Source organism: Dermacentor albipictus, chromosome 4, assembly GCF_038994185.2.
Source record: "Dermacentor albipictus isolate Rhodes 1998 colony chromosome 4, USDA_Dalb.pri_finalv2, whole genome shotgun sequence".
NCBI classification, from domain to species: Eukaryota; Metazoa; Arthropoda; class Arachnida; order Ixodida; family Ixodidae; genus Dermacentor; species Dermacentor albipictus.
In genome coordinates this window covers 28006869-28021942 of record NC_091824.1, presented here as the reverse complement: position 1 = coordinate 28021942, position 15074 = coordinate 28006869, and the positions used below count along the sequence as shown (strand labels likewise).

General features: G+C 49.9%; 1 protein-coding gene across 3 annotated transcripts in view; it reads right to left on the bottom strand.

The window, feature by feature from the left end:
* Positions 1–15074, bottom strand: part of LOC135900215 (phospholipid-transporting ATPase ABCA3-like) — a 661060-nt gene that overhangs the window by 466485 nt on the left and 179501 nt on the right. For all 3 annotated transcript variants that reach the window (XM_070536864.1, XM_070536866.1, XM_070536865.1), the window contains exon 7: positions 4349–4549. In XM_070536864.1, the coding sequence (XP_070392965.1) occupies positions 4349–4549 (201 nt within the window). The remainder of the gene's footprint in view (positions 1–4348; positions 4550–15074) is intronic.

The following is a 15074-nucleotide window of genomic DNA, read 5'->3' as shown; positions in this document are numbered from 1 at the left end:
TTAGCCCACCTGCTACTATAACAAGGTTGCGCACGTGGCCATTTTCCGCCAGCTTTGCTTTTGCTCGCTCTATGACAGACCCCAGTGTCCGCCCTGGAAACGTCCCTACCGCCACTCTTTTATCGCCGTTCACCCACTCAACAATTCCTTCTGAGCACCTAGCCACGTTTGAGTCGCCAGCGATAATCACCATTTCACTCCCTCCTTCCTCTCCCTGCTTCCTTTTCTCCTTTTCCGCGCGATTCGGGCTCGACAAGGGGCACTGACCCCTGCGCTGCTGCTTTTTGTGTGTGGCGGCCTCAAGCTAGGTGCCACTCTTTTCAGCTAGCCCCTCACCACGCTGCACGCATTCCAGGTATTTTGCTGGAACTCCTTCTCATGTCATGCCGATGAACTGCGTTCCACTGTCCTGACCATTCTCGTTCACAATGGCGGTCCTGTTATGCTTTTGCTCGGCTGCTTGACGTATTTCTTCCACTTCCTTCCGTGCATCACGCTCCCTATTTAGCTCATTTTTGAGCTCTTCAACCTGTTTGACAAGCTCTTCCCCGAAAGCCTCCATTTTCTTCAGCCTAGGATCGACATCACAATGTGTGCCGATTGTCTCCTTTGCCTCTCCATTCTCATCCGTACCCTCATATGCATTGAGGGGCGCTCCGCACACTACACGCTTTCCCGGCTTTCTTGCCATGTATTGCACGGCTTTTTTCTAATGCAAATATTATAATCCTATAGTAATGCAGAGCACGTTTGTTCTAGCAAAAACTGTCGCGCACATGACCTAAATCCTTAAAATGTCGCAAAGTAATTCTCAGCAATGTTTTAAAAGCAATCAATGCCGCACAGACTTAAGGTATCACACGTTTTAGCACATGTTCAACCACGCGGGCATGCCTTGCTTTCCTACCAAGGCAATATTCCAGATACCAAAGCACGCACAGTAAAATCACTAACAGCTATTTGTATTGCCACTTCCACGCTACTATTTAAAAGCTATATAGACTTAACGTCCCACCCGGTTGCACGTGTTGGAGCACGTGGCGCGAAAGGACCCTCTGACTATCCTGCAAAACCAAATGTACACGAAACACACCCGCGCACACTAAGAAAGAGAGGGACAAATAAAGAAAAATGCACAATTAATATTTAAAGGCCAAAAAACATGAGCAAGTCTGAAACGGAAGCAAGCTTAAAGCATGCACAATAAACTTATGACTTCGTCGCCAACACAGAGCCCTGAAAAACCCGTCCATCGGGTGCGAAATCCAGTTCAGGTATAGCGACGTGGGCAGGCCCCATAGCGCCGGCGAATGAGCGCCGCGCCGAAAACTCTGGATCATTAATCACTCGACCTGACACGTGCGACGAGCGCACTAGGATTAACAATGGACCATCCATCTGGGGTATTGACACATAAGCTAAGGAATGTATTGTCACGTGGTAGTGACGGTGAAGAAAGAACACAGTAGCAGTACTGTGTAAGACAAAACTAGCTTTTATTGGGTGAACCTGTGCCCACAAAACAGGCTACACTTAAAGCACAACGATAGCGGCGAACACAGTCGGCGATCGTCGAAAATCTGATCAGCGGGTCATGCGCGTCGGCTTTTATAGAGCAGTCATCGAATGTTCCAGACTAATCGTTCGGACCCGCATGCCTTCCACAAAGTTCTACACCATTCGCGTCAAGTGATGCAATCAGATAACATAACGTTCAGCGACAACAGACAGCAGATAGAAGCATCGATAACGTTCCAGAAACTTCGGTACATACAGGCGCGTCCCACGCTGTGCGATTACTTTTGTTAGGCTGCGAAACGTGGTTGCCCGATAAAAAAAAGTATACGTGTCAATACCCCCCTCTTAAAAAGCATCGACCCGATGCTGCAAAGAAACGAAGGTAATGAACAAAAGCACTCGTAGCAAAGAAAATAACAAAAATGGCGAAGTTTGTCAGCGTCCGTAAAAGGGTTTAGGGCGCACCACGTGGACCACTTCAGATCGTGCGCGGCGCCGCTGTGAATGCGAAATGCCGTCTGGCACGACCTCATAGTCCAGAGCGCCAATGCGTCGGATGACCTTGTAGGGTCCGAAATAGCGTCGGAGTAGTTTCTCACTGAGTCCTCGTCGGCGTATCGGGGTCCATACCCAAACACGGTCGCCGGGCTGGTACTCGACGAAGCGTCGTCGGAGGTTGTAGTATCGGCTGTCGGTCCTCTGTTGGTCCTTGATCCGCAGGCGGGCGAGCTGTCGGGCTTCTTCGGCGCGCTGGAGATAGCTAGCGACGTCAACATTCTCTTCGTCAATGACGTGGGGCAGCATGGCGTCGAGCGTCGTCGTCGGGTTCCTGCCGTAAACCAGCTTAAACGGCGTGATCTGTGTTGTTTCTTGCACCGCCGTGTTGTAAGCGAAGGTTACATACGGCAGGACCGCGTCCCACGTCTTGTGCTCAACGTCGACGTACATCGCTAGCATGTCGGCGAGGGTCTTATTCAGGCGCTCCGTGAGACCATTCGTTTGCTGATGGTAGGCAGTTGTCCTCCTGTGGCTTGTCTGGCTATATTGCAGAATGGCTTGGGTGAGCTCTGCTGTAAAAGCCGTTCCTCTGTCGGTAATGAGGACTTTTGGGGCGCCATGTCGCAGCAGGATGTTCTCGATGAAAAATTTCGCCACCTCGGCTGCGCTGCCTTTCGGTAGAGCTTTTGTTTCAGCGAAGCGGGTGAGATAGTCCGTCGCCACGACGATCCACTTATTCCCGGATGTTGACGTCGGAAACGGCCCCAACAAATCCATCCCAATCTGCTCGAATGGTCGACGAGGAGGTTCGATCGGTTGTAGTAACCCTGCTGGCCTTGTCGGTGGTGTCTTGCGTCGTTGACAGTCTCGGCATGTCTTAACGTAACGGGCGACGTCGGCGGTTAGACGCGGCCAGTAATACCTTTCCTGTATTCTCGACAGCTTCCGGGAGAATCCGAGGTGCCCAGCGGTTGGATCGTCGTGTAAGGCGTGCAGTACTTCTGGACGCAGCGCCAACGGAACAACAAGAAGGTAGTTGGCGCGGACTGGTGAAAAGTTTTTCTTCACGAGTAGGTTGTTTTGAAGCGTGAACGAAGATAGTGCACGCTTAAATGCCCTAGGGACAACGTCGGTGTGCCCTTCCAAATACTCGACAAGGGCTTTTAGCTCCGGGTCCCCTCGTTGTTGATCAGCGAAGTCTTCCGCGCTTATTATTCCAAGAAGGCGTCGTCATGCTCGTTATCTTGCGGCGGCGGGTCAATGGGAGCGCGTGATAGGCAATCGGCATCTGAGTGTTTTCGTCCGGACTTGTATGTTACAGTAATGTCGTATTCTTGTAGTCTGAGGCTCCACCGTGCCAGCCGTCCTGAAGGGTCCTTTAAGTTAGCTAGCCAACACAACGCGTGATGGTCGCTGACCACTCTGAATGGCCTGCCATATAGGTAGGGGCGAAATTTCGCCGTAGCCCAAACGATGGCGAGGCATTCCTTTTCCGTTGTGGAATAATTGCCTTCCGCTTTTGACAACGACCGGCTAGCGTAAGCTATCACGTGTTCATGTCCATCTTTTCTCTGGACTAGGACGGCACCGAGGCCTAGGCTACTGGCGTCAGTGTGAATTTCGGTGTCAGTATAAGGCTCGACTATCTTTTACACTAGCTCTGGAGACGAACATCTTTCTTTGGCGACGCGATGGTGTACACGCACGGACGCAGCAAATTTGCCGGGATACCCACATACAGCTTCGCTGTAAAATCACAAGGATGGTGCCTGATAAGGCACGAAACCTTCGCAAGCCAACCTCCTGCGACGTGTTTTGAACTCATGAAATTATCTGAAATGCTATTATGGCTCGGGTAAATCTTGAAAACATGCCGTCGAACACATCATTCGGTTCGTGGTATAGGTTTGAGTGCCATTGGCTGTCGGAGTTCCCCCCACTTTTTTAAGCCAGTGCCACCCACTTTCTGCTGTCTAACGAGCTTCGGTTTACGGGTCACAGCCTTTCAAAATGGAAGGATGAACAAATATTTTTGCCGCAAACGCTCTTCATTAAAATGTAGATCGAAATAATAAAAGCTGAATTCTATGATAGAAAGCACTTTGAAACTGGGCTTCATACGCTAATGTATCTTTACTGTGTTTTTCGACTTTTGTGTTGGCTAAGAGTGGTAATTCATTTTGTCAAAGGTATGCTGTGGACCTGCTAAGATCAAAGTCAATATGTATGTCACTTCATCTTTGAGCGACAGAATTGTCCCCAAGATGCGCATCGCACAAGTCATGTCAATCTTGCCGGTGGATGCGTGTACTTACAGAAGTCGCCATCTTACCTTCGAAGTCGTCGAAGATTCCAATGATCTTTATGATTCTAGCGAAGGCCACGTTCGGATAAAAAGCGGTGCGTAGTTTTTCTGCCTTTGTCTTGGTAAGGTATGCCCACAGGTTTGAACCTAAAAGGTAACTAAGCTTCTCACCGTCAGTCAAGGGGAGAAGAAAGTAGGTTCCAAAAGCGATAACCATCGCCCACCGTCCTGCATGAACAAAAAAAAATGCAATAATGCTTGACAGGTGTATGCAAATTGCTGTAAAGGTATACCATGCTTTGCAGTTCAACAACCAGCATTCTAACCTTCTGAAATTAGCCTATAATACGATCCATGTAATTACACTGTCAAAAAATTCGTATTCGAATTTTTGTTTGAGGGATGTCTAGGTAACCATAACTGCGAGAAAATTACTAGATTTTTCTTTTGATTTACCTAGGTGGCCGTAAATGTACTGATATTCGCTGTCTAAGTAATTTGTTAATCAACTTACGGGTGTGCAGCGCCATTTCATCCTTTGTGTCTCTTCAAAACTAAGTGTTCGTTTTCAGACGTGATACATTTTATTTTAGTGATATATTGAAATATTTGTTCTGTTCAGGCTACTTGTATGTCCGCATTACGTGAACTTCTGTGCTCATACTAGCATAATATATTGAGCCATGCTCTGTGTTTCCCTCTAGTTTTTTCAGTAGTGGTTTCCGCCAAATATGTTCTTTGTGCCAGTTGTTTTTGTGAATCGTTGTGAAATAATTGAAAGCCCTCTTATGTAATAACCCCTCGATTAGCCTGAAAGTAGAAAAAAAGTGCATAATGAAACGAATATTTGATAATAGCCTGCGCAGAAGCAAAGTAAGAAAGGCAAAGACAGGGAGAAAACACGGAAATTTAGGTGTTATTTTGTTGTGATAGCAATTTTTTGGATTCTCCATGCCAATTTTCCCCGTCGTCGTCACCGTGATTTTCAATAGGATAAGTGGGATACGATACCGCCCCGCGTGCCGCATGTTCTGAGTGCGAGGCAAAGGCTATAGCGGTGAGCCGGGAAGGCTGGTGGCCTGGTTCGCGCCCTGTTTGCCTGCGTAACATGTTTGATGTAACCTGACCAAGCGTGCGCTAGAAGAGAAAAGCTCCCGCATTTTCTCGGCCGCTGTGGCCTCGCAAGCTGTTCACGCTGATGGGGGCATACACGGCCCATGCGCGCTATCTTGGAGAAAATTTTCGATTTCATGAATTGCTTAGGGCGAGCTGAGATGGCTGTTGGGCTGAGTTCCGGGGCGCCTAGTTTTGAGGGTCGCGTATTGAGACGTTTCGAGGGCTTGTTGAGAGAGGGACCACACGACGCATTCTCTCAGCGCTGCCGGCGTTATTCATCACGCCAGCGTTGCGAACGCGAGGGCTCGCTGTAATCGAGTCAGATCTGTTAATGTTGGCCCGTATGCGCGTGACGCCGTGGTTAGTAATATTGCTACGGTTAATGTTAAACCGGCTTTATTTAAGGGACGAGATTGATGGTGAAGTGAAGATGGCGTCCCGAGGCTGCACACGCTAACGTCTTCTTTCTCTTCTGCTCGCCCGGCTCATGCCGTAGCAATAGCCGGTTGCCAGACGAAGCCCGCTGGGCAAGTCCAAATCACTCGGAAAGCGTAGGGTGAAACCGCTTAAGACGGGCAACATGTACTAACTGGGTCCGGCTAGACCGACGACCAGCGGACATCAAGCGTGCCACCACGTACGTCAAGTCACTCAAGCGATCTACAATGACGAATGGGCCCGTGTACTGGGGTAAAAACATTTCGCATAAGCCACGTTTACGTTCCGGAGTCCACAACCACACAAAGTCTCCTTTAGCGTACGAGACAGACTGGTGTCGGCTGTCATAGCGCTCTTTCGATCGGTGTTGCGATGCCACAGTACGAAGGCGAGCGATATGCCGGGCTTCTTCGGCAAGACAAAGCGTCTTGGCAACAGAGTACTCGCTGTGAAAGTCAAACGGTAGTATAGTGTCAATGCAGCTTAGCGGTGAACGTGCGTAAAGGAGATAAAAAGGACTGTAATCGGTCGTCTCATGCTTTGCAGTATTATAAGCATAGGTGATGAAGGGGAGCACGTCATCCCAGTCCTTGTGATCGGAAGATACGTACATGGCCATCATGTTAGTTAGAGTTCTGTTCGTACGTTCTACAAGCCTATTTGTCTGAAGGTGATAAGGCGTTGAATGACGGAACTGTGAACTGCAGGGACGAAGCAGTTCTTCTACGGCGTCCGCAACAAACTGACGACCACGATCGCTAATGATGACATGGGGGGGGGGACCATGTCGAAGAATAATGAATCGAAGCAAAAACGTTGCAACGGACGCAGCTGTTGAAGATGGTACGGCCGCCGTTTCCGCGTAACGGGTCAGATGGTCGACACCTACGATCACCCATCCGTTGTCGTTAGATCATCGGGGAAATGGGCCCAGAAGATCGATACCCACTTGTTCAAAGGGCAGGCAAGGTGGCGGCACAGGTTGGAGAAGACCTGGCGGAGCGGTCGTAGGGCGCTTGTAGCGTTGACATTGTTCGCAACTGGCGACGTAGTGCTTGACTGTGTCCCGCATTTTGGGCCAGTAAAAACGCTCCTGTGTCCGGTTCAAAGTTCTGATGAATCCTAGATGGCCAGAGGTCACATCGTCGTGCATGGCTCTCAGTATGTCCGTTCGCAGACGCTGCGGCACCACCACAAGGAAGCATGTGCCTTTAGCTGAATAATTGGTCTTGTAAAGCAGGCCGTCGCGGACACAAAATCGACCGGTGGCTCCAGGACGCGATACGGCTACAAATAGAGGTTCCAAACTAATATCATTTTCCTGCTCTGCTTTGAAAGTCGTCGAGTCTGGGAATGTAGAAGAAATGGGAGCAAAACAGTCATCATAATTGTCTGCGTCACACTCCGTTGTCGTCAGAGGAAGGCGGGAGAGACAGTCCGCATCTGCTAGGCGACGCCCGGACTTGTAGGAAATAATGAAGTCGTACTCCTGCCGTCGAAGAGCCCAACGTGCCAGTCGTCCACTCGGGTCACGGAGATTCACCAACCAGCATAACGCGTGATGGTCAGTAACGATAGTGAACGGGCGTCCGTAGATATAGGGCCGAAATTTGTGGACAGCGAAAACAGCTGCCAAGCATTCTTGCTCGGTCACAGTGTAATTGCGTTCCGCCTTAGTCAAAGAGCGACTAGCATAAGCCACAACGTGTTCAGCTCCGTGATGACGTTGCACTAGTACGGCACCGATGCCGATGCCACTGGCATCCGCGTGCACTTCCGTAGGTGCGGATGCATCGAAGTGACGCAATATGGGCCCTGAAGTTAGCACAAATTTTAGCTGGCTGAACGCGTCGTCGCAAGCCGCTGTCCAGTAGAAAGGGACGGCTTTTTGGAGAAGACATGTTAGGGAGTACACCACGTCAGCGAATCTTGGGACGAAGCGCCGAAAATACGAGCACAGGCCCAAGAAACTCCTCAACTCCCGCACTGACTTTGGTGCTTCGAAGGAGCTGACTGCCTTAATCTTCCGTGGACCTGGCCTCACACCGTTTTTGTCGACCAGATGCCTAAGCACCAACGTCTCCGTTTCCCCGAAATGACATTTCTGTGAATTTAGGATCAAGCCGGCTTATTTGACACAATCCAGAACAAGACTGAGACGGCGGTTGTGCTCAGTCAATGTGCTGCCAAAAATCACCACATCATCGAGGTAGCACAAACAAATTTCCCATTTAAGTCCTCGGAGGATAGTATCCATGAATCGTTCGAATGTTGCTGGCGCGTTACAAAGGCCGAACGGCATAACGTGAAATTCATAAAGACCATCTGGTGTCACGAAGGCCGTTTTCACCTTATCGTCTGGGTGCATGGCTATCTGCCAATAGCCTGATCGCAAATCCAGTGATGAAAAGTAGGCATCGGAATGTAAACAATCGATGACATCATCAATTCTAGGAAGTGGATACACATCCTTTTTCGAGACTGCATTCAGTTTCCTGTAATCAACGCAAAACCACCACGATCCATCCTTCTTCTTTACTAAGATTACTGGTGCTGCCCACGGACTAGAGGACTCTTGAACAACACTTTTCCGCAGCATGTCTTTCACCTGTTCAGCAATAACTGTCCTCTCTGTTGCAGAAACGCGGTAAGGCTTTTGCCGAATGGGGTGCGCAGATCTGGTGTCAATTCTGTGGCGAGCACGGGAACGAGGGAGTGAAGCCTGCTTGTCGCCTTGTGCGAAATCGAATACAGAAAGATGTGCCCACAAAACTTCTGCGAGAGCGTGGCGCTCATGTGAGGGCAGCGCCTTGTTGATCATCCATAGGATCTGCTCTTCAGAAGTGCTTTGGTGAGGATCGCTAGTACGAGACTCCTCCTCCTCGCTTAGAAATGTAATGGAGCTGTAAGTAATCTCGTCAAATTCAGCGAGCTTCATATCACGCGGAAGAACAGCAGGGACGCAAGAACAATTGAAAGCCCACAAATTTGAGACGCCATTCACTACGCTCACGACAGAGCGTGGTGCGAGTACACCTTTCTTTGCGCAGCTCGACGTAAGTGGCTGGACTTGCGCCTCAAACGATGAAAGGTCGGCAGCAGTTAAGTTGACAGGGATACGTGACAGCGACTAAGGCGGTACCAGCAAATCCTTCGAAACAACACAATAGTTTTTCACTGGTAAGGATGTGTCGGCAAGGGTGGCGAGAAGCGCGCTATTCAAAGTAATTTCGCCCGTGCCACAGTTAACGGATGCACCACAATCCTGAAGAAAGTCAATCCCGAGAATCACGTCATGAGTGCACCGCGGTAGTACGAGAAATTCTGTTTTAAGATCTTCTCCTCCGAACAAAACACTTGCAACATAAATACCAAGGGGAACTAGGAACTCTCCACTGACACCACGAAACGTCACATCACCATTCCGCGGGAACATAACTTTCCGACCCAGCCTCTCCTTGAAAGTCACACTCATGACGGAAACGGTAGCACCAGTATCCACTAATGCTGTTGCAGGTATACTATCAATTAACACACGCACTTTGTTCTTCACCGTCATAATAGGCAGAGGAGTATTTCGCAGAGACGCAGACTGTCCGGCGACCTTACCTCCATCGGTCGCGCCGGCTAGTTTCCCGACGGCGGCGGTGACGCAGCACGTCGCCGTGGTGACGGTGAACGGCGTTGGCGACTGGTTGGGGGCGTCAGGCTGCGGTCTGAAGCTGGCGAGCCACTCCTTCTACTATATTGACGGAAGGTATTCCGGGGTGGCGCGCCTGTGCTATTTGCACTATCAGGGTCTGTCGGCCAACGGTCATCATAACTGTCACGTTCAAAATTAGGCCAAGTTGGTGGTGGGCCATATCTGGTCTGTCGGCGCCGGCGACAAAAACGAGCAATGTGTCTTGAGGCGCCACAGCTGTAACACACAGGCGATGCGCGACCAACGTTGTAAACCTCGGGATCAACCCTGGGACGCTGCGAATAATAAATGCGATCTTCTGAATTCCGATTCGTGGTGGTAGCTCGACGAGTTCGTTGATCGTGCGTCACGTCGTCGGGAAAGGTACGTCGGTGTTGTCGCAGCTGATCGACTCGACACTCTGCAACGCCTGGCATGGCAGACAATGCGGACACAGCAGATGCATGTTCTTGAGGTTGGTTGGGAGCCCACCGAAGCTGTTCGACATCCGCCCCTTTGGTGTGTCTTTCAAGTTCTTCGCGAACAATTTGCCTTATAGTTGCCGCAAGGTCAAATTGAAAACTGTAGTTGTCATTGTCTTCAACGCTTGCCACCGTTGTGACATTTGCTAACCTGCCGAACTTAGGCGTGATACGGCGCAGCTTCAAGGCCTCAAATGTGCGGCAATGCTTGATGAGGTCGGCGACCGAGGCGAGACTCTCCTTGCCGATTAAATAATTGTACACATCCTCGGCTATGCCTTTGAGAAGGCGTCCAACCTTGTCCTCTTCGGACATTCGAGGATTGACCGTTCTGCAAAGCTTCAGGATTGCCTCAATGTACGTAGTACAGGTCTCACCTGGGACTTGAGCGCGCTGCAGCAATGTCTGCTCCGCCCGCTTCCCTTTCGTGGTGGAATCACCGAAGCACTCGGTAAGGTGAGTAACGGAGCTGTCCCACGTTGTGCAGATATCTTCATGGTTCTCGAACCACACTAGCGCAGTGTCTGTGAGGAACAGAACCACATTGTCGAGCTGAGCCGTGGAGTTCCAGCCGTTGTACTTGCTCACACGCTTGTAGTGGGTGAGCCATTCCTCCCCGTCCTCGCCGAATTTTCCTGAGAAAGGGCGAAGGGCGGGGCTCCATCTGATGCATCCAGGCGCCGGTCGTTCGCACTGGAGCAGCCAGAGAAGGCTGTTGGTCACCGCTGTGGGACATCGGGATCTCAAGTGGTGTTGGGGGCAGTCGAGCGAGGCGTCGGCTCCGGCGTGGTACTTGCTGCAGCAGCTCCGTCGTCTTGGTCGAAGTACCCAGCACCTCCACCACAAAACTGTTACGGTTAATGTTAAACCGGCTTTATTTAAGGGACGAGATTGATGGGGAAGTGAAGATGGCGTCCCGAGGCTGCACATGCTAACGTCTTCTTTCTCTTCTACTCGCCCGGCTCATGCCGTAGCAATATAAATAGAACTCGAACGTTTACTGTACTTTATATGACCTATAAATCTGTTAATCTGATGTGGCTTTCTAACACCGTGGGCTTCAAAATTTCTAGGTCAGCACTATTGAAGCACAAAAAAGTACAATTCAAAGAGCGAAAATATTATGGTGATTCGTTTGTCATAAACAGAACCACAATATCAGCGCGTCGCATTTTGGAAATTCCCCTTTTAGTCACAACACAACGCCTCAAGCGCTTAGGGAAAGCGCCTACCAGAGCGCGCAAGTAGTTGTGACGAGTTTCAGACCGTTCATTCACGAGGAAACGCTTGATGGAATGCAGATCGCAGTATGAGGTGTGCAGGCTTCGCTCTATAAGCTCTGTGGAGCAGCATAGGCCATTCAATTGAGGTCAGGTGAGTTTGACAGCCAATTCTGGGCAGCGATAGAGGAGGCAAACGTGTTTCTGCCTCTCTCCATTACTGTCCTGGCTTTGTGGGAGGGCGCAAACTCTTGTCAATTGACAACTCCAGTTTCCAAAGTGCTTCGTGGTAAGCAGGTCCACAATCATGACTGTCCATCAGACATGGTGACTGCGCAGACCATCACTTGCTTCGGGTGACTGGACATCTCGCACTTCGAGCCGTGGTCTTTTTGTCTTGTCAGTTTGCCCGTTGCTCTATCCTGAAACCTTTTTGTCGGGGAGCACAGGCTGGCAATGGCGTGTGGAACCAAAGCTCTACGCGAGTTTTCAGCGTCTTTGCAGCCGTACCTCTCGTATTTTATCTCTGAGCGCGTTAGCCTTCTGCACCTTGCAGCTCTTCATGCCGGCGACAGCGTCACATATTCGTCGCACGCATGTCGCACTGATGGGTCAATAAGCCGCATGCTCCAAATTTAACACCGGGCTATTTTAGATGTGCAGTTGACACAATCCTTATGCATACTTAGACAACTCCAGTGTTGTTCCTACATTATATTTTTTACGGGCGTCTTGATCAAAATGCACAAATGCCGGTGATGAATTAAGGCGTAGTTACAGGTCTTCGAATGCTTCTATTTGCGGCGTTTTCCCACCAAAAATTGACATCTGATTTCATGAGATGAGTGAGTGCCTCGGCGATGCGAGCAAAGTTCTGCTCAATGTGTCTATAGTAGGCACAGAGGCGAAGGAATCTTGGCAGTGCTTTTTTGCAGCCGGCCTGCGGGAATTTCATTATGACAGCTATCTTCTGTGAATGAGGAGGGACTCCGGGCATGCTGATGTTTTTGCCTAGATATAGGAGCTTTTCGAATGCAGCGCGTTACTTTTCTTACTTTAGGATCAATACACATGAATTCGTCGCTTCTAGTACGGTTCCAAGTCGACTAAGGTGATCGTCGAAGTTTGCGGAAAAGACGATCATGCCCTCCAAGTAGACGAGACACGTCTGCCATGTTAGGCCTACTAGCGCTATGTTTATCAAATGCTACGATGCTGTAAAAGCCAAATGGCACGACGTTGGATTCGAAGAAACTGTTCAGCGCTATATAAGCGGTCTTCTCGCGATCCCTCTGTCCAAGGTATATTTGGCAGAATGAGCATTCAGATGTATCGACGCAGAATACTTAGCCTCACATAGTCGCTCCAAGGCGTCTTCTACCCATGAAGAAAGGTATACGTTTTTCTTCCTAATTTTATTCAGGCGACAATAATCTACGCAGGAACTCAGTGTTCTAGCGTTTATCTTCACTAGAACTGCAGGAGACGGCTGCGGGCTCTTCGGCGGCTGGATGATTTTGTCATACAGCATTTCATCAACTTGTTTTTTTATGGCGTCCCGTTCTCATGCGGGAGCTCGGTGGGAAGTCTGACAAAGTTTGTCTTCAGATATGATGCGATGGTTTGCTGTTGCTGTTTGTCGAAATTTTGATGACGCCGAGAGGCAGTGTTTGCAGCGTTTGTAAAAGACTTCGAGGAACCTTTAGTTTACGCTTGGGAAACTTGGATTGGCGTCGAAAGCTAGTTATGGAGCTAGGGCTGTCGAGGTGGATGCGGTGCTCTCCGAGAGAACCAACTTCTTGCTGGCTTCTCAAATGTCCTATTATTTAGGCGATCGCCGCGCCCTTGTTTAGGTGTTTGTACTGCTGACTGAAGTTCGTCATAAACATCTTCGCTTTCCCTCCGTGCAGTCAATCGCTTCCTTCTGCGACACAAATTTCACGGTCGAGTAGTAGATGTTGGCACCCTCGACGACGCCTTCTACGTCTTCGGGTGTTTTGGTGCCGATGGAAAATATCCTTGAGCGAGGCGAGATGCGGCCTTGATCGTTGAGCTCATACAAGGCGCGGCCACTCAGAGTTTTCTCCTGCGGCATTTCTTGGTCAATGGACATTGCTATCAACACACACTTTAGGTCGATGACTGCTGCATGCTTGCTCAGGAACTCAATCTCAGGAACGACATCCCTTGAACGTTCATGGAGGAAACGAAGGACGGAGTGTAAGTCCAGTTATAAACTTGCCGTGGAAAATCCAATTGGCGTTATAGATAAGCTCCATTTGTCTGGATTTAAGGGCTGCCCTATGCAGTCTTCGCTCTCTTCAAGTTGGCGACGAAGGATGCACTGAGAATAGAATAGTCGGTTCCTGTGTATGCTTTCGCGTTGACTTCTGCCCTTTGTCGTCTTGTCTCTGGCAATCGGTGCCTGTAGTGGGCAGGTGACTTCTGGCGATCGGGACACGTAGTGGGCAGCTTACTTCGCGTCATTACTCTCCACGTGCAAAGCGACCGTTCCGGTCGCTGACTGGAGGGAGTAAAGGGCGACAGAGGGCGCGGGGAATGTTTATCTAAAGGGCACTTCTTCGCAGGTATAGCACAGTTTGGTCCGTACTACGTGGGCGATTTTGGCTCGTGGCCGTCGTCGGCTTGAACTCATATTAGTACTCTGAGGGACGACCTCGTAGTTCACGTCACTGAGTCGCCTGACAATCCTGTACGGCCAATGTATCTGCGCCGTAATTTTTCCGACAGCCCCTGATGACGGATGGCTCTCCGCACCCAAACGTAGTCGTCGGGTTCGTACTGAATGTTCCTTCGGCCACTGTCGTAATGGCACGCGCCCGTACTGTGCTGGAGGTGTATGCGATTGAGAGCACGCTGTCGAGCTTCGGCGGCGTTCTAAACGATGTCGTCAGCATTGTTGCTTCTTGTTTTGTTGTCTACCGGGAGCATGGCGTCTAGAGGTGTTACTCAGCGCCCATAAATAAGTTGAGATGGTGGTAATCGGGTGGTTTCCTGAACAGCCTTATTGTGTGCGAGTGTCACGTATGGTAGAATTTGGTCCCATAACTTGTGCTCTACGTCAGCGTTACATCGAGATCCTATCGGTGATAGTTCTATTGAGGCGCTCCGCAGGTTCATTGGTTGGCGGTGACAGGCCGATGATTGGTTTGGGTCAGTACGACGATCTTCTGGATTAACTCAGCAGTAAATGCAGTCCCTCGATGGGTTCATATTATCGGGTAATATTATTATAGTATGTAATGGACAAAACATGGCGACTTCTGTAGAGGTTCAGGGGGTGCAGCTTTCGTTTCTGCGTACCGCGTTAGGAAATCCGTTGCGAGGACAATCGATTTGTTGCGTGCGGACGACGTAGAGAATAGAGCGAGATTATTCATTCCAACCAATTGAAACCATGCTGGAGATGGGTCCAGGGGTTGCAGACGACCAGCAGGTTTCAAAGGTGGAACTTTGTGCCGCTGACAATCACGGCAGCTTCTCAAGTAGCGCTAACGAACGAGAACAGATGTGGCCAGTTACTTCTGGCGTATTGGCAGTAACGTCCTAGAGAAGCGTAAGTGCCCGGCACACGGGTCGTCATGACACGCTTGTAGAACTTCTTTGCGCAGTGAACCTGGGACGACGACATGGAATGTTTTTTGGCTGTTCCCGAAGTTCTTTTTGTAGAGAACGTTGCTACAGAGGCAATAAGAAGTAAGTCCTCGTGACATCGGTCGTGGGACAAGAACGTCGGCTTACTGGAGATATAGGATGAGGAGAAGCAATGTACTGTCTGCACGTTGGAGGTCAGC